Genomic DNA, 24,135 nt, shown 5'->3' on the forward strand with positions numbered 1-24,135 from the left:
AGGCAGCGGTGGGGAAGTGTTATACAATCAGTCAAAACATGACCTGGAGCTGACTGAGGCTCAGATCATGAGGTTCTTATTGCAAACTTTAGAATGTAATTGAAGAAAATAGGGAATACCATTAGACCCTACAGATATAACCTAAATAACATTGCTTAGGGATAGGAGTTGGAAGTGATGCATAGATTAGGGGACTACAACTGGTAGATAGAGTGCCTGAAGAACCACAGAGAGGGAAGTTCTTAATATTGTACAAGAGGCAACAGCTAAATATATTCCAAAGAAAAAGAAGAGCAAGAAGGCAAAACGGCTGTCTGATAAGGCCTTACAAATAGCTGAGGAAAAAAGGAAAGGGAGAAGAGAAAGGAAGAAGACATAGCCAAATGAATTCAGAATTCCAGAGAACAGCAAGGAGAGATAAGGTTTTTGTTTTTTTCTAAATGAGCAATACAAGGAAACAGAAGAAGTGAATGGGTGGGACGAGTTCTTTTCAAGAAAATTTGAGCTCTCAAGGGAATATTTCCTGCAAAAATGGGCATGGGGACTTCTGGAGCCAAGATGGGAAGGTGGGCTCTTCCAAATTCCCTTCCAAACAACCTTACAATAATGGCTCAGAACCAATTTTGGAGCAGTGAAGCAGATTACCAGCCTAGGAGAACTTGGAGTGTGAGCAGGAAAGGTGTCTTACTATAGTGGGAGGAGAGTGCAGTTAAGTGAGCAAGCCAGTGGCAGGCTTCACCCTAGGGGGCCATGGAATATTTCAGGAGAGTCATGAGAGACCTTGGGATTTCAGAGAAAAATTCAGTCCATTTTTAGGGCTTCATGCACTATATAAAATATGTGATGTCTAGTGAGGTGTGTGCTGCAGGGCGAGGCCATCCCTCATTAATTAGATCCATAAGTTTTATCTCCAGGAAGATTACTCCAATGTACACATTATGGTACATAATGTACACAAATTTATGAGCTCCAGGTGAAGTCCTTCTGACAATTACTGCTTTTATCAGGCTTCCTTCCAGTGTGACTATTGTGGTATCTAGTGACTTGCCTCTTCCAGGAAAAGGCAGGTTCACATTGAGCACATTCATAAGTGTTCTCTCTACTATGAATCCTTCATGTAAAGGAAGAGATGATCTCTGGCTGCAGACCTTCCCAACTGAGTCCACATAGGGCTTGTCCATAAGGCAAAATTTCTGTTGTCTAACAAGTTCTATAGTCCATCTGAATGTCTTTCTACATTCATTACAGGAATAGGATTTCTACCACATGTGAATTCTGATGGGAAATAAGGAATGACTTCAGCCTGAACACTTTTCTTATTGATTATGTTAATGAGATATATCCTCTAGAATGGGTTCTCTCATATTAATAACCAATTATTGAATTAGGATTAAGCATTTGCCATCTTTCCCCTTCCTTGTTCAGAAATCAGCCCCTGTAGGTGATTCAGTCAACCTCTGAAAGGCAGGGATAACAATGAGATGAAATCTTGGACAAGACTTAGCCAACTGGGAAAGTTTAGACCTGACCAAAAGGTAAAGAGACTTTAGTCTAGGTGAATTCAGGACCATTGTGCTTTAGTCAAACAGATCTGGATAGAGATAAGTCTCTCTGTCCAAGATGGAGTCATGAGTCATATCCCCCAGCCACTCAGTAGAATATCTCTACCACCTATTATAATACACATTCTTACTAGGTTTTAACCAATTAGAATTGTTTTACGCCTGTTGGTTATACCCACTTATCTAAGGGCATGTAAGTGTTTACAGGCCTCCATGATTCCTCTTTGGTTGACAGGAGATAGCTAAACAACCATTCTTCTGTTAATTATTCACTTGCAATAATTAATTGAGTCCAGAAATTATATCTCTTGGTCTTTGCTTGCATCACATTTGTATAGCAAAGTGACAGTCTACATAAAAGTTTTTATCACATTAGGTTTCTCTCCAGTGTGGATTTTCTGATGTACAGTAAGACTAGAGTTTTTTGTGAAAGCCTTTCCACATTGATTACATTCATAAGGTTTCTCCCCAGTGTGGATTTTCTGATGTGCAGCAAGACTGGAGCTCTGTGTGAAAGCCTTTCCACATTGATTACATTCAAAAGGTTTCTCTCCAGCGTGGATTCTCTGATGTACAGTAAGACTACACCTTAAACTGAAAGCCTTTCCACAATGATTACACTCATAAGGTTTCTCTCCAGTGTGGACTCTCTGGTGTGCAGCAAGACTGGAGCTCTGTGTGAAAGCCTTTCCACATCGATTACATTCATAAGGTTTCTCTCCAGCATGGATTTTCTGATGTGTAGCAAGACTGGAGCTCTGTGTGAAAGCCTTTCCACATTGATTACATTCAAAAGGTTTCTCTCCAGCGTGGATTCTCTGATGTACAGTAAGATTATACCTTAAATTGAAAGCATTTCCACAGTGTTTACACTCATAAGGTTTCTCTCCAGTGTGGATTCTCTTATGTACAGTAAGATTAGAGTTTTTTTTAAAAGCCTTTCCACATTGATTACATTCATATGGTTTCTCTCTGGCATGGATGCTCTGATGTACAACAAGACTATTCCTTAAATTGAAAGCCCTTCCACATTGATTACATTCAAAAGGTTTCTCCCCAGTGTGGATTCTCTGATGTGCAGCAAGTTTGGAGTTCACTGTGAAAGACTTTCCACATTGATTACATTCATAAGGTTTCTCCCCAGTGTGGATTCTCTTATGTACAGTGAGATTAGAGTTTTTCATGAAAGCTTTTCCACATTGATTACATTCATATGGTTTCTCCCCACTGTGAATTTTCTGATGTGCAGCAAGATTGGAGTTCACTGTGAAAGACTTTCCACATTGATTACATTCATAAGGTTTCTCCCCAGTGTGGATTCTCTTATGTACAGTAAGATTAGAGTTTTTTGTAAAAGTCTTTCCACATTGATTGCATTCATATGGTTTCTCCCCATTGTGGATTTTCTGATGTGCAGTAAGTTTGGATTTGATTCTGAAAGCCTTTCCACGTTGATTACTTTCATAAGTTTTCTCTCCAGTGTGGATTCTCTGATGTCGAGCAAGACTGAAGCTGTGTGTGAAAGCCTTTCCACATTGATTACATTCATAAGGTTTCTCAACATTTTGGATTCTCTGATTTTGAGTGAGGTTCGAGCTCTGTGTGAATGCCTTTCTGTATTTATCACATTCATAACGTTTCTTCCCACTGTGTTTGCTCTGATGTACAGCAAGACTAGAGCTGCAACTCCAAGCCCTTCCACTCTGATTACATTCATAAGGTTTCTTGTCACTGTGAACACTGTGATGAATAATGAAGGATGAGTGTTCACTAAAAGGTTCAGCACATTCATGACACTCATGTGGTTTCTCTCCAGTATGAATTTTTTGATGGCAAATCAGGGATGACTGGTGACTCATGTCTTTCCCACAATGATGACAATTATAAGGTTTCTTTCCTGTGTGGATTCTGTGAAACACAACACTGATTTTTCTCCCAGTGAAGTTACAGGGACCATCACACATATAGCTCTCTTTGTGAGTTTCTTTCACAGAAATCCTTAGCTTTGCAGTAGTCTCTCTCATTTCAGGTCCAGTCTCTTCTTCTACAAGAAAATAACAGTAAAAAATATATACAGAGACACATGTGCACATGTTATATAATTCTAATCCTTTCCCTCCACTGCAAGAAAGTAAAGTAATTGATCTATATCCTACTGTGACACTGCCAGACACTGCATTCTTATTATATTCTCAAGTCAGGCCATGAGCTCAGAATAGCTGAGTGACCTGACCAATAACCCTGCAGCTGAAACTAGACCTCAAACCATGCAAGTGAGGATGGTCTGTCCGTGGAACTAGATGGTCTTTCTCTATTGCACTCACTTTTGTTCTGTTTTTTTTTTTTAAGAAAAAAAATATTTTATTTTTGACTTTTCTCTCCCTCTCTTTGGGTCTTCCTATTCCCTGAGAGACAAAAATATTGAAATTAGGCCAATTCATAACCCTACAATGGAGCTTTAAGTTCAAGGGAAAAGAAGAGTCAATCAATGTGGCAAACTTCACTGTTGCCTTACTTTAAGAAATTCCCATGGCAACCTACAACTTTGAGCAACCACCACCCCGATCATTCAGGAGCCATGAATTGGGCCAGATCCTCCACCAGAAAGAAGATAAAGACTCATTGAAGGCTCAGATGATAGCAAGCTTTTATTACCAATAAAATATTTTTAAATTAAAATATGTACTTTTCAAAAACAATATAGTATTGTGCATGTAATAGACAACAATTTGTTGCAAACATAACTTTTATATGAACTGAAAAACCAAAAATTCTGGTCACTCACTTGATTGCAATATTCACTTTACTGCAGAACTCTGGAACTGAATTTGCAATATCTCTGAGGGGTACCTGAAATTTCGCTCATTCTTCTTTTGATTTTGACTCTTTCCTCCCTAATTCTATTCTCCTTCTTAAACTATTACTAGCTTCACTCCTTGAGTTCCCTTATATCCCATTGTGGCCCACTCAAGTAGATGTCTTTCCACTCCCAAACATTCTCCTTTAACTGGATTAGCTAAGACCAAGCTTCTTGATCTGTTGCTTCTTCTCAACCATCTCCATGTTTGTATGCCAAATTTGGAGCTCATTGAAAGCAGGGACTGGCTTTTCCCTTCCTAAAGCTTGGTGAGGGGCCTAGAAAGCTGGAGGTGTTTAATCCATACTTACTGACTGATTGACTGGACCCAAGGTTGACACCAGGCCCCAGTTTCTACCTCTGGTCTGTCTTATTTGGCAAATGCAGCTTCTGGCCTCAGCCCTGTTTCTGTCTCTTTCATGCACCTTGTCTTCTATTTGAGTGATCTTGGTCTGGTTCTAACACTGATGGGACCTAACCACACCCATAGTGAAGATGCCAGACACTTTTTTTAGGCTCCTGAAGCATCCCATACTATGAAACACCTGGGAATTTCTACTTCCCACTTCCCCAAACTCAGAGTGCCTGTCAACTCAATGAATTTGGCCAACAATTCTCCAAGAATGGGCCAAAGATTGAGCCTCAGAGATCAAGGAAGGGACACAAGGTTATGATTTGTGTAAAGCATAGCCTTGGATTAATTCTAAGTCAGGCAACAGCCTTTGCTAGTCCTTAGATGCTACTGAATGGACAGAGAGAAAAGCATAAAATCAGGCTGCCTGGGTCCACTACAAATTTAGGCTACGTAATTTCAGGGTGGACCTCACTGTGGCAAGGGTATCCTTTGATCTCCCTCACTGACTCCCTTGGGCAGCTAGGTGGTCGAGTGGAGAGAGTACTGGTTAGAAAAACTCAAGTTTAAATCCAGCCTCAGACACTTACTAGCTTTGAGACCCTGGCCAAGTGACTTAGGCCTCTTGGCCTTGGTTTCTTCATCTATAAAATGAGGCTGAAAAGGAAATGGCAAATCACTCCAGTGTCTTTGCCAAGAAAACCCCAAATGGGATCACAAAGACTCAGAAATGACTGAAACCCACATAACTGCCTCCCTGTCTTATTCACCACAGCAGCTTTTCCAATTCTTTTCATTCTATCCCAACAGTTCCTCACTACTTGCTCCCACCGTCCACCCTCCCCCCCACTCACCTTCTCAGCAGAGAAATGTGCCTTGTGTTTGTTGAAAAAACTGGATTTATCAAGAGCTATCTTACCCTCATTTCCCATATATTAAGTACTTTTTTTTCCCTTTTTGACACCACTAGCAGATGAAATGGTCTCCCTACTGCTAGCTAAAGTAAACCCCTTTCCATGTGTAAATCATCCCATCCCAGGACACCATCTTCCTCATGATGCTGCCTCTCCAGCATCCCCTTTTTTGGTACTTTCTAGTCTCTCCCACACCAATAACTCCTTCCCTACTGCCAAAAATAAAACCATTTCTCTCTAACCCTGAAAACACAGTCACTTGATCCATTTAACCCAAGGGATAGTCTCCAATCTTTCTTCCACTTTTTGACTAAACAGCTTGAGATACCTAGTTACAACTGGTGTCTCCACCTCCTTTCCTCTGGTTTCTCTGAAATTCTCTGCAATCTAGCTTCAAATTTCATTGTTCAACTAAAATTCCTCTCTCCAAAATTACTCAAAACCTCAAAGTTGCTAAATCCACTGACCATTTCTTCACCCTCTTTCTTCTTGCCTTTTCTGCAGCCTTTAACAGTGAATCACCCTTCTCCCTCTCTCTCTCTCTCTCTCTCTCTCTCTCTCTCTCTCTCTCTCTGACACTCCTCTCATTCTCTTTCCCCAAATCTTGCCATCTTCCTACTTTCCTAATGCTCTCCAAGGCATCCTCCTAATCATTTAACCCTCTCATACTCTGCTACTTTTCTTTCAACTCATATCCCCACCAAACATGCTATAATTCAGTGGTATGGGCCTCCTTTCTGTTCTGTGCACAGGACACTCCACCTACTGACCCTGTGGGTTTTCCATGTCATCTCCATAATGAGAATGCTCATCCTGGCTTCCCTGAAGCCACAGCTAGAGCTCACCTTCCACAATAGGCCCTTCCAATCCTCCTTCACCTTATTGCCTGCACTCTCCCAATGAGTTCCAATTTGTTTTGTCCATAACAGGTTTCTACATTGTTGTTGGCATGTCATCTGCCCCAACAGTCAGAACTCCAGGAGAGCAGGGGAAGATCCTTGTATCTCTTTATATCCCTAGTGCTTAGCCGAGGGTCTGGCACATTGCAGGAACTTGATAAATGTTCACTAACTTGAAGAAAGTCTAAGAAAGAGCCCATATTGGTACACCTAACCCCCTTTTGCACTTTCAGGGAAGTTCCATTCCCCTAATTTCCAAACAATGACTTTTTTTAGGATCATAGATTTGTGACTGGGAGAGAACTTAATTGCCATGGTGTCCAACTTCCTCTTTTTATGAAAGGGGAAACTGAGACTTGTCCACAGACCCACTGCTGAAAATGTCAGAAAAAAAAACTTGAAGTCAGTTTTTCTGTGCCTAAATCCAGCACTTACTTTGCTACAACACTAAGAAGCCTCTTGTAATCACAGCTCTCATATACCTGCTTTCACCTGACTCACCTGGACAGCAGCTCCTTAGGCCTTCTTGTTCCAGCATCCATGGTGCTTCCCTTTCCTCAGAATAAATCAAATATTCCCTGGGAACTGGAAGCCCTGAGCATGGGGAATCAGGAATGAGCATGGAGAAAAACTTGGAATTTAGTTCTCTTTGGGAAAACTGTGTACATACAAAGCTACTCCATTTTGAGAATCACTCCATCATATTAACACATATCTGATTAATTCTCCTATTAATGGCTGTAATTCAAGAAACCAAAACTGGATGTGCTAGATCAGCCTTGAGCTCCAGAAAATTTGGCCTTGATGAATCAGCTTTGCCTCTGTCTCCTACCCAACTTCTCACTCCCCGAAACCTATAAAAACCTTGCTACTGTTCATTCAGGGAGTCATTGCCCGCTGGGGAATTCAATGAACCTTAGTTGGTCAGATTCTGATTCTTGGCCATTCTCTAATTCCTGCCGTTGACAGGGGAATGCAAGCAAAGAGCACAGGATGGTTCCTGGAAGTCCTTAAGCATGGTTTCCACTGCATTTATTTTAGGGAGCTTTGGGGATATGTCAGGAAGAAGGTCATGGAGCCAATGTGAAATGAGAAAATTTGATCTTCGTGCAGCTTCGTCATAGGAGGATGGACTCATTGCACAGTTTCCACTATCTAGAAATTAGAGGCAGGTGGTAGTGCAGTGTGAAGACCTCTGGGCCTGGAATCAAATGCCAGGGTCTAAATCAAGCCTCAGTTTACTAGCTGTGTGCCTTTGGAAAAGTCACCTAACCTCTGTTTGCTTCAGATTTCTCAGATGTCAAAAGGGGATAATAATATCACCTAGTAACATAATATAGTAAAGAAATCACTTAGCATAACAGCAGGTGAAGAGAAAGGCTTATTCCTTTCCTTTCCCTGGAATGTGGAGGCAAAGGAAAGGGAGATTAAGGACAAATGTGTCATACTAGGTACAACTAGGAGTTGTGAGCTACAAGTTAGATGCTTCTCAAAAAGAAGGATATCCTAAATACTTGGCACTTCCCAAAGAGGGAATGGTTGCAAAGAATAGTCGGTCAAGCGGTCTTTCGAGATTTGGCAGACAAAATTCATGTCCAGGGAGAGCTTGGACTAAATAACCCAAGTGATTAGTTCTACATCTGAGATGCTTCAACACTGATCTAATCTTTGAACTCAAGCTCCCTAGAACTGGCAAGAGACTCAGGAGCTTCAGGAGCAACAAGGAGACCTTCATGTTATCTTCACACAATGTATTGACCTTTTATAAGGAAACCAGGCAGCAGGAAGATCCTGTCTCTCAGACACAGGACACCAGCACTTTTCCTTTTCTAGTAACTGATAAATGCTCCAAAGCCAGCACACTAGGGGACAAAGATATTCCATTGGGTGGGGGGGGTGGCCCAAGATGGTGGCTGGAAAGCAGAGACTTGCATGAGCTCCCCCCCAGGTCTCTCCAAACACCCATAAAATGGCTCTGAACAAATTCTAGAACTGCAGAACCCACAAAATAGCAGTGGGAAGCAGGGCTCCAGCCCAGGACAGCCTGGATGGTTGCAGGGTAAGGTCTATCACATGGAACTGGGAGCAGAGGGGAGCAGAGCCCAGCATGAGCCACGCCTGGACCAACCACACTGGCGGCCTGGCAGAACAGGCCATAGAGCCCTGAATCAGTGAGCTGTGGCAGTTACCAGACTTCTCAACCCACAAACACCAAAGACAACAGAGAAGGTTAGTGGGTTAAACCTGTGGGGGACAGAATGAAGGAGTTTGCGGTTCAGCCACCAATCTTGGGGAAGTGGAGGTGATGCAGCTCTGAGGCTGCTTACAGAGCTACAGCTGCAGTTGCTTCAGACCCCAAGGCCACCTGGTGGGAGGAATTAAGTGGTGGATCTGAGCGGGAGTGCAGAGCCAGCTTAGATCTGAATCCAGTCCGGGTTGGCGGTTCTTGGGGGAGGAGTAGCGCTGGTGTGGCAGAGTTTGCTGTGTAGAAATAGCTCAGAAAACAACAGCGCAGCCCCTCAAGCTTGGAACAAAGGACTCTATACAAGCAGTCATATCATGACAAAAAACTCAAGGGTCAAGTAAGTTGGCTGGGAACATTTTCAGGCATGAAAAACCGACTCAGATTCAGACTCAGACTTTGGAATCTTTCTTTGGTGACAAAGAAGACCAAAACATACAGCCAGAAGAAGTCAACAAAGTCAAAGAGCCTACATCAAAAGCCTCCAAGAAAAACATGAATTGGTCTCAGGCCATGGAAGAGCTCAAAAAGGATTTGGAAAAGCAAGTCAGAGAAGTAGAGGAAAAATTGTGAAGAGAAATCAGAGTGATATGAGAAAACTATGAAAAACAAGTCAATGACTGGCTAAAGGAGACCCAAAAAAATACTGAAGAAAATAACACCTTAAAAAAATAGACTAACTCAAATGGCAAAAGAGCTCCAAAAAGTCAATGAGGAGAAGAATGCCTTGAAAGACAGAATTAGCCAAATGGAAAAGGAGGTCCAAAAGACCACTGAAGAAAATACTATCTTAAAAATTAGATTGGAGCAAGTGGAAGCTAGTGAGTTTATGAGAAATCAGATATTATAAAACAGAATCAAAGGAATGAAAAAATGGAAGACAATGTGAAATATCTCATTGGAAAAACCACTGACCTGGAAAATAGATCCAGGAGAGATAATTTTAAAATTATTGGACTACCTGAAAGCCATGATCAAAAAAAGAGCCTAGATATCATCTTCTAAGAAATTATCAAGGAAAACTGCCCTGATATTCTAGAGCCAGAGGGTAAAATAGAAATTGAAAGAATCCACTGATTGCCTCCTGAAAAAGATCCCCAAAAGAAAACTCCTAGGAATATTGTCGCCAAATTCCAGAGTTCCCAGGTCAAGGAGAAAATACCGCAAGCAGCCAGAAAGAAACAATTTGAGTATTGTGGAAACAAAATCAGGATAACACAAGATTTAGCAGCTTCTACATTAAGGGACTGAATGGCTTGGAATATGATATTCTGGAGGTCACAGGAGCTAGGATTAAAACCAAGAATCACCTACCCAGCAAAACTGACTGTCATGCTCCAAGGCATATGGATTTTCAATAAAATAGAGGACTTTCAAGCTTTCTCAGTGAAAAGACAAGAGCAAAATAGAAAATTTGACTTTCAAACACAAGAATCATGAGAAGCACAAAAAGGTAAACAAGAAAGAGAAATCATAAGGGACTTACTAAAGTTGAACTGTTTTGTTTATATTCCTACATGGAAAAATGATGTGTATAATTCATGAGACCTCAGCATTAGGGTAGCTGAAGGGAATATATGTGTATGAATATATATATATATATATATATATATATATATATATATATATATACATATATATATATATAGACAGAGGGCACAGGGTAAGTTGAATATGAAGGGATTATATCTAAAACAATCAAATTAAGGGATGAGAAAGGAATGTATTGAGAGAGGTAGAAAGGGAGAGATAGAATGGGGTAAATATTCTTGCATAAAAGTAGCAAGAAAAAGCAGTTCTGTAGGAAGGGAAGAGGGGGCAGGTGAGGGGGAATGAGTGAATCTTGCTGTCATCGGATTTGACCTGAGGAGGGAATAACATATACACTCAAATGGGTATCTTACTCCACAAGAAAGAAGCAGGAAGGAGATAAAAAGGTGGGATGATAGAAGGGAGGCCAGATAAGGGGAGGAGGTAATCAAAAACAAACACTTTTGAAAAGGGACAGGGTCAAGGGAGAAAATTCAATAAAGGGGAATAGGATAGGAAGGAGCAAAATATAGTTAGTCTTTCACAACATGAAAATTGTGGAAGGGTTTTACATAATGATACACATTTGGCCTATGTTGAATTGCTTGCCTTCTTAGGGAGGGTGGGTGGGGAGGGAAGAGGGGAGAGAATTTGTAACTCTAAGTTTTAAAAACAGATGTTCAAAAAAAAAAGTTTGCATGCAACTAGGAAATAAGATATACGGGCAATGGGGCATAGAAAGCTATCTTGTCCTACAAGAAAGTAAGGGAAAAGTGGATGGCGGGGAGTGGGTGACAGAAGGGAGAGCTGACTGGGGAATGGGGCAATCAGAATATATGACATCTTGGAGTGAGGGAGAAGGGTAGAAATGGGGAGAAAATTTGTAATTCAAACTCTTGTGAAAATCAGTGTTGAAAACTTTAAAAATTAAATAAATTAAATAAAATTAAAAAAAAAAAAAGATATTCCCTTTGATAGAAGACTCAGAGTGGCCAGGGGAAATGTCCTTACCCACGAAGAGGAAGTTCTGAGCATTCTCCAGCATGACCTCTTTGTACAAGTCCTTCTGAGGATGGTCTAAGAGGCCCCACTCCTCTGGGGTGAAGTCTACGGTCACATCCTGGAATGTCACCAACTCCTAAACCAGCAAGAGTCACAAGATTTAGGCCTGAAAAAGACTCCAGAATTCATGCAGTCTAACCCTTATCACATGAGAGGAGGAAACCGAAGCACAGAAAGGGAATTTACCTAAAATTTACCCTGTAGAGTATCGGAATCAATATTTAAAAACCATTGTCATTAAGAGCTCAGTGAAATATTGGGAAAAGCATTTGATATGAGGAGGAATAAAGTGGAGGAACGTCTTACTATGGAACATGTCTATGGCATCTGGGACAAAGCGGGTGTTTTATCTGTGTGGGAGAAGGATGTCTGGAGCAGAAAGAGAGAAGATGAGGTAAAATTTCTTCCTTATCAGAACTGATAAAAGCAATACGGTATAAATAAAATTCTGTGAATTTTGTGAGAAGCTGGCAAGTACAGTGTATTCTGGGGGGACGGGAGGGGCATAATGTTTGATTATAGAAAAGAGGATAAGAGAAAAAAAGATCTAGTTAATTTCCTGAGAGCCTGAAACAGTCTTATCTAGAGTAAGACATGAAAATGATTCATAAGACACACTAATTACAATCTGGACTGAACTGAGGGAGATGAGAGTTTCTGGTCAAGTGAAGGAGAGTTATCTGTTGTTACACTGAGGGCTTGAGGCTACCAGAATATTCTATGTCGTGGACAAAACATCTTCTGCCTTCACTTTCTGATTGCTTTCTTTTGTCAGTAACATATATTTCCTTAGTATATGTTTATATATTAACATATAATATCTAATATAATTATATATAATATAATAATATATAACATAAATATTATATGTTATATTATATAATATATATATATATATATATAAATATATACTAACATATTTAGTTACATATTTGGTCATTTTTACTGTTTTTTGCGCTCAAAGTGGACCAAAATGACATCACTGTGTCAGGGTTAAAGTACAATGTGTCTGACCATGGATGATCAGACTAATAGAGGCCAGAAGGCTCTGCCACAGGTTGGGAACAAACACTCCATGTGAACATTTGGGATGGAGATGGCCCTGAATTTGCACATCTCACCATTCTTTTGAGCTACTGTACTTCTGCTTTGCTACCAAGAACAGTACATTCTTTGATGTGGGCAAGCTATGCTGGGTGGTCCTTTGCCAGGGTTTCCCATGCCTCACAATTGATTACAAAATTCCTCAGAGACTTTGGGAATGTCCTTGTTATCACTTCTTCTGACCACCTTGTGAGTGCCTTCTTGGCATGTGTTCTCCATGAAATAGTCTTTTAGGCAAACAGACATTTGGTATTTGACCAACATGGCCAGTCCATCAGTTGTGCTCTCTGCAGTAGAATGTGAATGCTTGGCAATCTAACTTGAGCAAGGACCTCAGGGTCCAGCACCTTATCTTGCCAGATGATCTTCCGAATCTTCCTAAGATGATTCAAATGGAAGTGATTTAGTTCCCTGGCATGGAGCTGGAATACTGTTCAGCTTTCAGAGGCACACAACAATGAGGTCAGCACAATAGCTCTATAGACCTTCAGTTTGGTATGCAGCCCAAAACCTCTTCTCTCCCACACTTACCTTAAGGGCCTCTCAAACACTGAGCTATCTCTGGCAAAGTAGGTGTCAACTGTTAAAATTAATTATCTGAAATAGAAAATAATCTGAGGTACAAAATTTGCTAGTAAACAATGATTTCATTGTAACAGTTGACAGGTTATTTTTAAGTAAGGTCAACTTATTTCTCAGTAATTTGTGACCAAGCTGTGACTTACAGAGCTTATTTTTATAATGGAAGAGGAAGAAAAAAATTTCACTAATCCGAGGGAACATATTTTGAACATAATTCAAGTGGACAAGGCAGGTCATCTGACTACTTACTCCTCCTGGGTTTTCTTATCCCAGATTCATCCCATGTCTATCACCCTGTCTGTCAAAGAGAGAATACCACAGAAGTCCTTGCTGAATTTGGCAACTAAAAGTATTTCTTTAAAGGAGCCTATAGTTTGAAGAAAGACTGGAAAACAGGAACTTGTGGTTTGTACTTAGCACTCACACCCCATCCTCTAGCTGTGAGAAAGGGAACCCAACCCTAGAATATTACACTACTCAGTTTAGAGTTAACCTTTGGCTGAAGTAAAAATAAAAAGGAGCTTATCCACTAAGATTGGAAAGAGGAACTTAGGCTTTTGTCAACCTCTTTACTCCAGCAGCCAGAAAGGGGAATTTAGCTTTAGAAAAGTGTCTTATAACCCCATGATTCTTTTAGTCCTACAAAGATATTTTGTCTTATTGTAAATTATCTGCTACTGAATGATAAAGTCTTATCAACCTGTGCATTCATTAAATCTATAGGTAACTTAATGCTAGGAGAATATCTATGTTAGTTTGGCCTAGCTGTTAGGATTAGCTTTTCCCAAATAAGGGAACTTAATCCTACAATGAAAGTAAAAATGAATCAAAGTAAGTAAATACTAACTGATTTAAAGGTGATTTCTTTTCACAACCTCCATTTCCAAGTAAATGAACTTATTCAGAGGATTCACAATTTCTCCATTTGCTGTAACCAATGGATGGTGCCACGCTGAATGGAGGAGAACCTCTCTTTTCTTTTCTTTTTTTCACATGTTTTGAAAATATATTTTATTTTCTACCCAATTACATGTTAATTTTTTAAATGTTTGTTATTTTTTAAAGTTTTAAGTTCCAAGGTCTATCCCTCCTTCCTTCTATCCCTTCACCCCCAATTTAGATAGGAAGCAATAAGATATAGCTTATACATGTGCAACCATGTAAAATATTTCTGTATTAGTTACTTTGTACAGAAAGACTTGAAAAAAAGAATGTAGGAAAGATGGGGAAAAATAGCAGGCTCCAGTCTGTATACAAACAGTATCAGTGCTTTCTCTGGAGGCAGGTAGTATTCTTCATCATTAGTCCTTTGGGATTTCCTTGGATCACTGTACTGCTGAGAATAGCTAAGTCATTCACAGTTCTTCATTGAACAATATTGCTGTTGCTGTATATAATGTTCTCCTAGTTCTGTTCACTTCATTTTGCATCAGTTAAACTAAGTCTTTCCAGGTTTTTCTGAAATCATCCTCCTTATCATTTCTTATAGCACAACAATATTCCATTACAATCATATATCACAGATTGCTTAGCCATTCTCAAATTGATATGCTTCTCTTCAATTTCCCTTTCACAGCCACCACAAAAAGAGCTGCTATAAATATTTTTGTACAAATAGGGCCTTTCCTCTTTATTTTGATGTCTTTGGGCTATAAACTTGGCAGTGGTATGGTTGGATCAAAGGCTATGCAGTTTTATAGCCCTTTGGGCATAGTTCCTAACTGCTTTCCAGAATGATTGGATCAGTCCCTAACTCCACCGACAGTGCCTTAGTATCCCAGTTTTTCCACATCCCCTCCAACCTCCATCATTTTCCTTTTTATAACATAATAGCCAATCTGATGGGTATGAGTTGGTGCCTCAGAATTGTTTTAATTTGCATTTCTCTAACCAATTGAAATTTAGAGCATTTTTTCATATGATTATAGATAGCTTTGATTTCTTATTCTGAAAACTGCCTGTTCGTAGCCTTTGACCATTTATTGATTTGGAAATGACTTGTATTTCAATAAATTAGACTCAGTTCTCTATGCATTGAAGAAATGAAACCTTTATCAGAGATAGTTGTTGGGAAAAAAAATTTCCCCAGTTCTCTACTTTGCTTATAATTTTCATTGCACTAGTTTTGTTTATGTTAAAACTTTTTAATTTTATGTGATCAAAATTATGGATTTTATATTTTGTATTATTCTGTATCACTCATTTGTTCATAAATTCTTCCCTTATCCATAGAGAGGACAGATAAATGATCCCATGCTCTCCTAATTTGCTTATGGTATTATCCTTTGTTTAAATCATGTACCCATTTGGACCTTATTTTGGTATGCCTTGTGAGATCTAGGTGTATATCTAGTTTCTTCTATAGTGTTTTCCAGTTTTCCCAGTAGTTTTTGTGAAATAATGAGTTTTTGTTCCAAAAGCTAAGATCTTTGTGTTTATCACATACCAGATTGCTAGGGTCATTTACTATAAGGTGATTTACATCTAATCTATTCCACTGATCCATCACTTTATTTCTCAGCCAGTACTAGGTTGTTTTGATAATTATGGCTTTATAATACAGTTTGAGATATAGTATACTGCCTTCCTTCACTGTTTTTTTTTTTAAATCTATTCCCTTGATATCCTTGACCATTCAAAGAAACCTTTTTCTTGGTGTTTTTGTCAGGCCCAAACTAGCAGAAGCATCAGAGAATTGATCCATATGCAGTTATTTAGTTACATAGAAACAAGAGTAATTATGGAGGACTCCTTCATACATAAAAAGGAAAATTTAATTAATATAGGTTGTATCTGAGCTAATTCATGAGAAAGATATTGACATTTTCCTCAAGAGAAAAAGAGGATCTAAGCATACCTCTAGAACTCTGGAAACTTGGAAGGACAAAAGTCAGGAGAATGGACCATATATAGGAGAGGTGGGCTAAATTGGAAAATGCCTTGATACTTGGGATCAGTTATCTATATTTCCATTCTGCTACATGCACAATTTGTGTTTGGCCAATGTGTTTGGAATGTGATGGCTTTCCATTTCCATCACTAGGACATGATACACCTTATCAAAAATTCTGATATTTGGGAACAGTTCTCCATCATATGTACAAAATTGTCTTTTACTTTTTATCATTGTGATTTCTTCTTTAAAACACCTGAATCATGGTCCAGTTTTCAACATCTCACCTTTAACTTCATTATTTTACTTTGGAACAATTAAGATATTTATCGATCTTTGAGATTCCCAAGAATTTATAATTCTTATTTTTCACTGGGGTCTCTCAAGTCACTATTCTTCATTGCATAGTATTCATAATATGGGTTTTCATTGCAGGACGGCAGTCCTCTTATTGACTGAGAACTGATCTCTGATTCCCTAACTCACACCCAGAAAAAGCCATGCAAAGTCTCTTTCCTTTGCAAGCCTCCCATATCCACCTCTCACCATCACAGGATGGGGTGATAAATTCCAAACCTCCATTTAAGGAGAAAGCTCATTTCATAAATTTCAATTCTTACCTGGCTCAACATCTTTGGGACTTCTCTGAGCCCCTAAACTTGGGTATCTTCTCCCCACTCCAACCTGTTTTCCTCATTTTTTGTGTTGTTTTCCTCTGTTAGACTGTCAGGTCCTTGATGCTAAGACAGTTCTAAAAACCATCAGGAGAAAGACTTTCTTTCTTTTTTTTAGTATTTTATTTTTCCCCAGTTATATGTAAAAACAATTTTTAGCATTCATTTTTAAAACTCTGAGTTCCAAATTCTCTCCCTTCTTCCTCCCTGCCTCCCCTTCCCAATGAGAAGGCAAGCATTCAATAATGGTTATATATGAGTAGTCATGCAAAACATTTCCATAATAATCATGTTGTGAAAGGAAACAGATCCCATTCCTCCTACCAAAAAAAAATCTCAAGAAAAATGAAGAAACATTAAGAAGTAGTTTTCAATCAGACACCATCAGTTCTTTCTCTGGTGGATGGATAGCATATATCATCATAAGTCCTTCAGAGTTTCCTTGGGTCACTGTATTGCTGTGAATAGCTAAGTCATTCACAGACGATCACTGCACAATGTTGCTGTTACTTTTTACATAGTACGTTTCACTTTACATCAGTTCATGTAAGTCTTTCCAGGTTTGTATGAAAATATCCTGCTCGTCTAGTATTCCATCATAATCACATACTAGAATTTGTTCAGCCATTCCCCAATTGATGGACATTCCCTCAATTTCCAAGTCTTTGCCACCAGACAAGAGCTACTATATATATTTTTGAACATATAGGTCCTTTTTTATGTTTTGTATCTCTTTTGGTATACAGACCTAGTGGTGTTATTGCTAGGTCAAAGGGTATGCATGGTTTTATAGCCCTTCAGGCATAGTTCCAATTTGCTCTACAGAATGGTTGAATCAGTTCACAACTCCACCAACAATGCATTAATATCTCATTTTTCCCACATCCCCTCCAACATTAGTCATTTTCCTTTTCTGTCCTATTAGCCAATCTCATAGATATGAGGTAGTACCTCAGAATTGTTTTAACTTGCATTTCTACGATCAATAGTGAGTTATTTTTTCATATGGCTATAGATAGCTTTGATTACTTCATCTTAAAACTGTTTATATCTTTTAATCATTTTTCAGTTGGGGAATGGTTCGTATTTTTATAAATTTTATTCAGTTGTCTATATGTTTGAGAAATGAAGCCTTTACCAGAGAAATGTACTCCAAATTTTTTTTTGACAGTTACTATTGCTAACTGTATTTCCCTTCCTCCTATTCTGCTCCCCATTTATTCTATTGTCTCTCCTTTTTTTTTGAGAGTTTTTATTTTCAGTTTACAACACTCAGTTCTACATAATTTTGAGTTCCAAATTTTCTTCCCCGCCTCCGCACCTCCCTCCCCAAGACAGCATGGAATCTGATATATCTTCTATGTATAACATGCTAGTCATGAAGAATTATGACCAATGGAATGAATCATGAGAAAGAGGAAACAGAACCAAAAAAAAACCCAAAAACAAAAGAGAAAATAAAAGGGGGGGGAGGGAGAAAGGTGAGCATAAAGTGTGCCTCAATCTGCATTCAGACTCCATAGTTCTTTCTCTGGATGTAGACAGCATTCTACATCGTGAGTCCTTTGGAGTTGTCTTTGCACATTGTGTTGCTGAGAAGAGCAAAGTCTATCAGGATTAGTCCTCACAGAATGCATATATCTATCATTGTGTATAATGTTCTCCTGGCTCTGCTCTGCTCTGCTCTGCTCACTCAACATTATATCATGTAGGTTTTTCCAGGTTGTTATGAAGTCCATATCATCCCCATTTCTTATAGCACAATAGAATTCCATTACCTTCATATACCACAACTTGTTCAGCCATTCACCAATTGATGGGCATCCCCTTCATTTCCAATTCTTTGCTACCACAAAAAGAGCTGCTATAAATATTTTTGTACATACAGGTCCCTTTCCCACTTGTGTGATCTCTTTGGGATACAGACCTAGGAGTGGTATTGCTGGGGCAAAGGGTATACATATTTTTATAGCCTTTTGGGCATATATCCAAATTGCTCTCCAGAATGGCTGGATCAGTTCACATTCCACCAACAGTGACTTTCAAATACAATGGAAAGGACATAGAAACATGCAAGAATATTCCAAACGCACTAGAAAAAAGAAGGTAATGGAAGAATATGTTTCACAGAGCAGGCAAGCTCAGTATGCAACCCAGGCAGATTTGTCCTGCGAATAGGAGCTTAGCAATGTGGGACAAAAAGTAGATGGATGTTCATGCTTAAAAAGTCAAATATTTTTAGAAAGAAAATCAGAACTGAAGACATTATTTGTTTCTTTGCACCCCATGAAACTTTTGCAAAAATAACCATGAACTAGGGCAGAAATATGCTTCAAACAAATGTAAAAAAGCAGAAATTTTCAATATATCCTTTCACTCCATAATACACTAAGAATGGAAATTGATTCAGGATCAACAAAAGATTCAAACTCAAATGAAGATGTAAAAATGACATTTACACATTTAATACTATCTTTTTGAAATTAGGAGGGCAGCTGGGGGCAGAGTGGATAGAATGTTGGGCCTGGTGTCAGGAATGAGAGTTCAAATTCACCCTCAGACCCTTACGAGCTATGTCATCCTGGGCAACTCATTTAAACTCTCTTTGCCTCACTTTCCTCATATGAAAAGCTGGAGAAAAACAACCACTCCAATGTTTTTGCCAAGAAAACCCCAAATGGGGTCACAAAGAGTTGGACATGACCGAACAACAACATCAATAATAATAACAACAAATTATGAAGGAGATATTTTACAGGGCTGAAGAAAATAACAAAATTCATTTGGAAAAATAAAAGACCTACAATAATATCAAGGGGAATGATGAAAAGAAGTAAGGATAGAGGGGGAAGGGCACTTCCAAACATCAAACTAGAGTATACAGCATTGGTCATCAAACTCCTGTGGTACTGAAGAGAGAGAAAGAGAGAGAGAGCGAGAGGAAGGGAGAGGGAGAAAAATGAATGGAACAGATTAAACAAAGGAGATTCAGAATCATTAGAACTCAGTAACTCCATGTTTGATAAAGTGGGAAAAAGAATACTTAGGGCAAAATTCCTTACTTGGTTAAAAAAAACTGCTTTAAAAAACTGGAAAGCAGTCAGGAAGGAAATTAGGATTGTACCAACATCTTACACAATACTCTACAATACATTCTATATAGATGTGATTATTGTTGTTCAGTTGCTTCAGTCATGTATGATCCTCCATGACCCCATTTGGTAATTTCTTGGCAAAGAAATTATCAAAGAAAAGAGAACTGATATCTTAAGAGCCAGAGGGTTAAATAGAAATTGAAAGAATCCACCAATCACCTCCTAAAAAAGATCCAAGATGAAAACTCCCAGGAATATTATAGCTAAATTCCAGAGCTCCCACGTCAAGGAGAAAAGAATACTAGCAGACAGAAAGAAGCAATCCAAAGTCATAGAGCCACAGTCAGGCTAACACAAAAGTGAGCAGCTTTTACATTAAAGAAAAAAATCAGAGGGTGTGGAATATGATCTTCAGCAAGACGAAGGAACTAGGATTATGACCAGGCATTGCATGCCCAGAATAACTGAGTATAATACTTCAGGGGGAAAAAATGAACTTTCAATAAATAGAGGATAATCAAGCATTCCTGATGAAAAGATCAGAGCTGAACAAAAATGTGATCTTCAAATACAAGAAGATGCAAGAGAAACATCAAAATTTAAACAGGAAAGAGAAAACAGAAGAGATTCAATAAGGTTAAATTGTTTATATTCCTACATTGGAAGATGATACCTGCAACTCTTAACACCTGTAGAACTATTAGTGCAATTAGAGGGAGTAAACAATGATGGTATACATTGACTGCGATGGGATGAAATTCAAGAAAATGAAATTGAAGAGTGAGAAAGAGAATTGCACTCTAAGAAGAAGGAAGAGAAAGGTAGAAGGGAGTGAATGACAAGCAGGATGATTTCAAAAACACCTAGAAAGACTTACATGAACTGATGCAGAATGATGTGAGCAGAACCAGAACACTGTATAAAGTAACAGCAATACTGTATGATGAACAACAGTGAATAATTTAGCTATTCTCAGAGATACCATGATGAAAAATGCTCTCTTCCTCCACAAAAGGAATTGATTGAGTCAGAATAGAGACCCGAAGCACACTATTTTTCACTTTCTTTTTTTCTTTTTGATTCAAGTTTTCTTTCACAAAATGACTAATATGGAAATGTTTTACATGACTGCATATGTATAATTTGCTTCTGATGGATTACCATATGCAGGAGGGGTAAGAGGAAAGAGGCAGGAAGAGAACTATGACCTCAAAATTTAGGAATGAAAAATGTTTTTATGTGTAATTGGGGAAAAATGAAATATTATTTTAAAAAAAAAAATTATAGCCAATGGCAGTTATGACAGTAGATAGAGTGCCAGGACTGGAATCAGGAGGATCTGAGTTCAAATTTAGCCTCACACACTTACTAGCAATGTGACCCTGGGCAAGTCACTTCACCCTGTTTGCCAGGGTTCCTCCTATGTAAAATGCACTGGAGAAAGAAATGGCAAACCACTACAGTATCTCTGCCAAGAAAACCCCAATGTATCACAAAGAGTCAGACATGACAGAAACAACTGAAAAACAACAAATAGCCATTCCCCAGTAGATAAATGGTCAAAGAATATGAACAAAAAATTCTCAGAATTACGAAGTATGCCCAACAATATGAAAAAATGCTTTAAACCACCAATAAGAGAATAGTAAACCAAAAAAATACTGAGGTTTCATCTCATACTCCACAAAATTGACAAAAATGACAAAATATAGTACCAGTCAATGTTGGAGGAGCTGTGGGAAAAGGGGCACACTAATACATTGTTGATGGAGCTATGAAATGGGAGAAGATCATAAAGATTTGAGTTCAAATACAGCCTCAGACACTGACTAGTCATGTGACCCTATTTGGTAAGTCATTGAACCTCTGTTAGCCTCAGTTTCTTGAACTGTGAAATAAAAAAAATATAAGAACACCTACCCTATAGGGCTGTTGTGAAGATGATCAAAAGTGGATTAGGGGGAGAAAGTAAGTCACTCCATTGTGTCTTGGCCTTTGACCCTGATACCTCTTTGACAAGAACCGAGCATTTCCTTTAGTACCCCCCTTTCTACCATTGGAAAAGAAAACTCCCAGAACTTTGACTAGTTCCCCAAACTCAGCCCTTTCCCTATATCCTCTCAAGGGAAGTACTAGGCCCTTAACAAATGCTGATTAACTAACATCTAAAGAAGGTACTCTTTTATTGGCCTCCTCCAAATAGCTCTGGTAAGGGCCTTTAAATATGTGAATGTGACCCAGAAGTCAACTTAACCTGTTTTCTTGAGTTGCCATGTTTTCCAGAAATACTGGACCAGAGCATGCAGCAGATCAGGAACACCCCCAGCCCCTGCTCATAGTATTTGCTCCTTTTACCCCTCACTGGCCTTCAGAGTCAAACCTGGTACAAGTCAGGGGCCAGTCAGTGTGCACCAGATAGATGCACCACACAGAGCTGTTTATGCAGCTCCCATCCTGGAGGAAAAGCAGAGCATCCTGTCTTCCAGGTCTGGCAAGGATATCTTGGCCAAAGAGGCAAAGGGGGTGGGGGGGGGGGGGGAGTAGTTCTATGAATATGTGGGGGAGGGGTGCTAGGCATGGATAAAGGAGCAAACACAAGGCCCCTACAGAATAGAGAGGAATGAGTGAAGTGATGTTCCTTGTGACAGGGATCATGAGAGAAAACAAAAAAAAAAAACCCTCACAGAGGAGGGCAACAATTGGGGATGGGGGTAGGGGGTAGTTAGTGATTGTGATGGTAATATGCTATGAATCAGTCCAAAGTACAGAGAACAGGGTGGTGTTATGACTACTGTTTTCAATTTCCTGCCTATTTTCGCAAAGAATCCATAGGTAGGGGATTGCCAGCCTCGCAGACAATGCTCTTTGTCTATGGAAATGGCCTCTTTTGTGGATATTGAAGAAGTCTGTAGACAGAGTGCACTCACCTGGGGTGGGGGTCTGCAGCTCCCAGGGACCATCATGTCTGTCTCCATGCTCCCTGCTTGGACCAGGCCTTGGTCTTCTGCAGACTCAGCAGGGGAGGGAGAAGGATCCCCAGACAGGAGGCTGGCCTACAAGGATTTACAGAGGGTGAGCCCCTGCCCTCAGGACAGAGAATGAAACCTCCAGGTAGGGTCCAGCTTTGAAAAGAAGATGGTCCCACCCTCTCCCACTCCTCTTCTTTCCCCTTCCTTTCCCCCATTCTCCTTCAGAGAACCAAGAAGCAGAAGGGGCTTGGGATCCCAGAAGGGACGAGAACACTCAGAGACTCAGTGGCTCCTGAATAAGATATCTCCCTCTGACTGGGTATGGGACCTGGACCCCAAAAGAGCCACCCAGCTCCAGAACTTTCCCACACATCCCCACCTACATACTCAATAATCCTTTCCTTTGTCCTTTCATTGTGACCCTTTACTCTTGTATTTGGAGGTTCACTCAAGCCCTTCATTTGTCTTCCACTCAAGACAGGATTGCTGGGTCCCTGAGGGTCAGGTTTGAGTTTTGGGAAAAGGGGACCCAATCTTAAATCTGGGGAGGGTGAACCCAGACTTCTGAGAAGTCATTGGGAGTCTGGAAAGGAGTTAGCAGCGGGAAGTTGTCCAGTAGCCAGGCTAGGGAGGGAGGATTGCTCCACGTGGACCTGGAGCTGGACTCACCACAGTGTCACAGGAGGAGGATGAGACTCAATGGTATAAACAGCCAGCAGAAGCCAGCAGGTCTGTGAGTGGCTGGCTCAGACCGACCTGGGACCTGCACCCAGAAGGCAGAGATCTCAGGTCCAAGTGAAGGCAGTGTGATCTCAGCTCTGAGGGAAGAAGACAGAGAGAGCTAAGCTCTAGGGAATGCAGAGAAAGTTCAGCTGTAACAGGAGAAGGCCAGGCAGTCTCAGTACAAGTTCCGGTTTTCAGCCAGCCCACTCTAGGAGGGTCCTCCCACTCTCTGAGGCCCCCAGGAAGGGCTGTTTCCTCCAATCACACTCAGGGCCAGGTGCTCAGGACTTTTTCTGCCTCTCCTCCCCAAACCGTGCCCTCCATTCACCAGAATGCCTGGGCCACTGGGAGAGCCTCTCTTTGGCCCTAGACTCCTCCCAGGCCTCCAAACTCCACCCCAGAGCTCCGCCACCACCCACCAGGCACCCACCATCCCTGAGAGCTCCTCCTCCCCCATCACCCTACCACCTGATTGCTTATTGGAGGAAAGATTCAGGACTTTAGGAGTTGGGAGGGGGAGAACAAGGAAGAAGCAACCTGCAGATTTCCAAACAAGAAAGGGATTCACAGCCAAACAGAGCTTAGTTTCAGAATGGAGGTTGTTCAAAAAATGCAGGCAGTTTGATTAGCACATTTCTCCTAATTTTAATTAGAATGTGGACTCCGTTAAAGGCAGA

The 24,135-nt window shown here is 40.0% G+C and overlaps 1 protein-coding gene across 1 annotated transcript; it reads right to left on the reverse strand.

Moving 5' to 3' along the window:
- Positions 1–481: 481 nt before the first annotated feature.
- On the reverse strand, positions 482–23,915 carry LOC118842730 (zinc finger protein OZF-like). The gene is made up of 5 exons (XM_036750103.1): positions 23,889–23,915; positions 22,694–22,819; positions 11,368–11,494; positions 3,310–3,606; positions 482–2,973 (listed from the first exon to the last, which is right to left on the reverse strand). Exons 1-5 carry the CDS (start codon positions 23,913–23,915, stop codon positions 1,913–1,915), a joined length of 1,638 nt encoding a protein of 545 aa, XP_036605998.1. The 3' UTR covers positions 482–1,912.
- Positions 23,916–24,135: the final 220 nt, after the last annotated feature.

This window comes from Trichosurus vulpecula, chromosome 3 (genome assembly GCF_011100635.1).
Source record: "Trichosurus vulpecula isolate mTriVul1 chromosome 3, mTriVul1.pri, whole genome shotgun sequence".
NCBI classification, from domain to species: Eukaryota; Metazoa; Chordata; class Mammalia; order Diprotodontia; family Phalangeridae; genus Trichosurus; species Trichosurus vulpecula.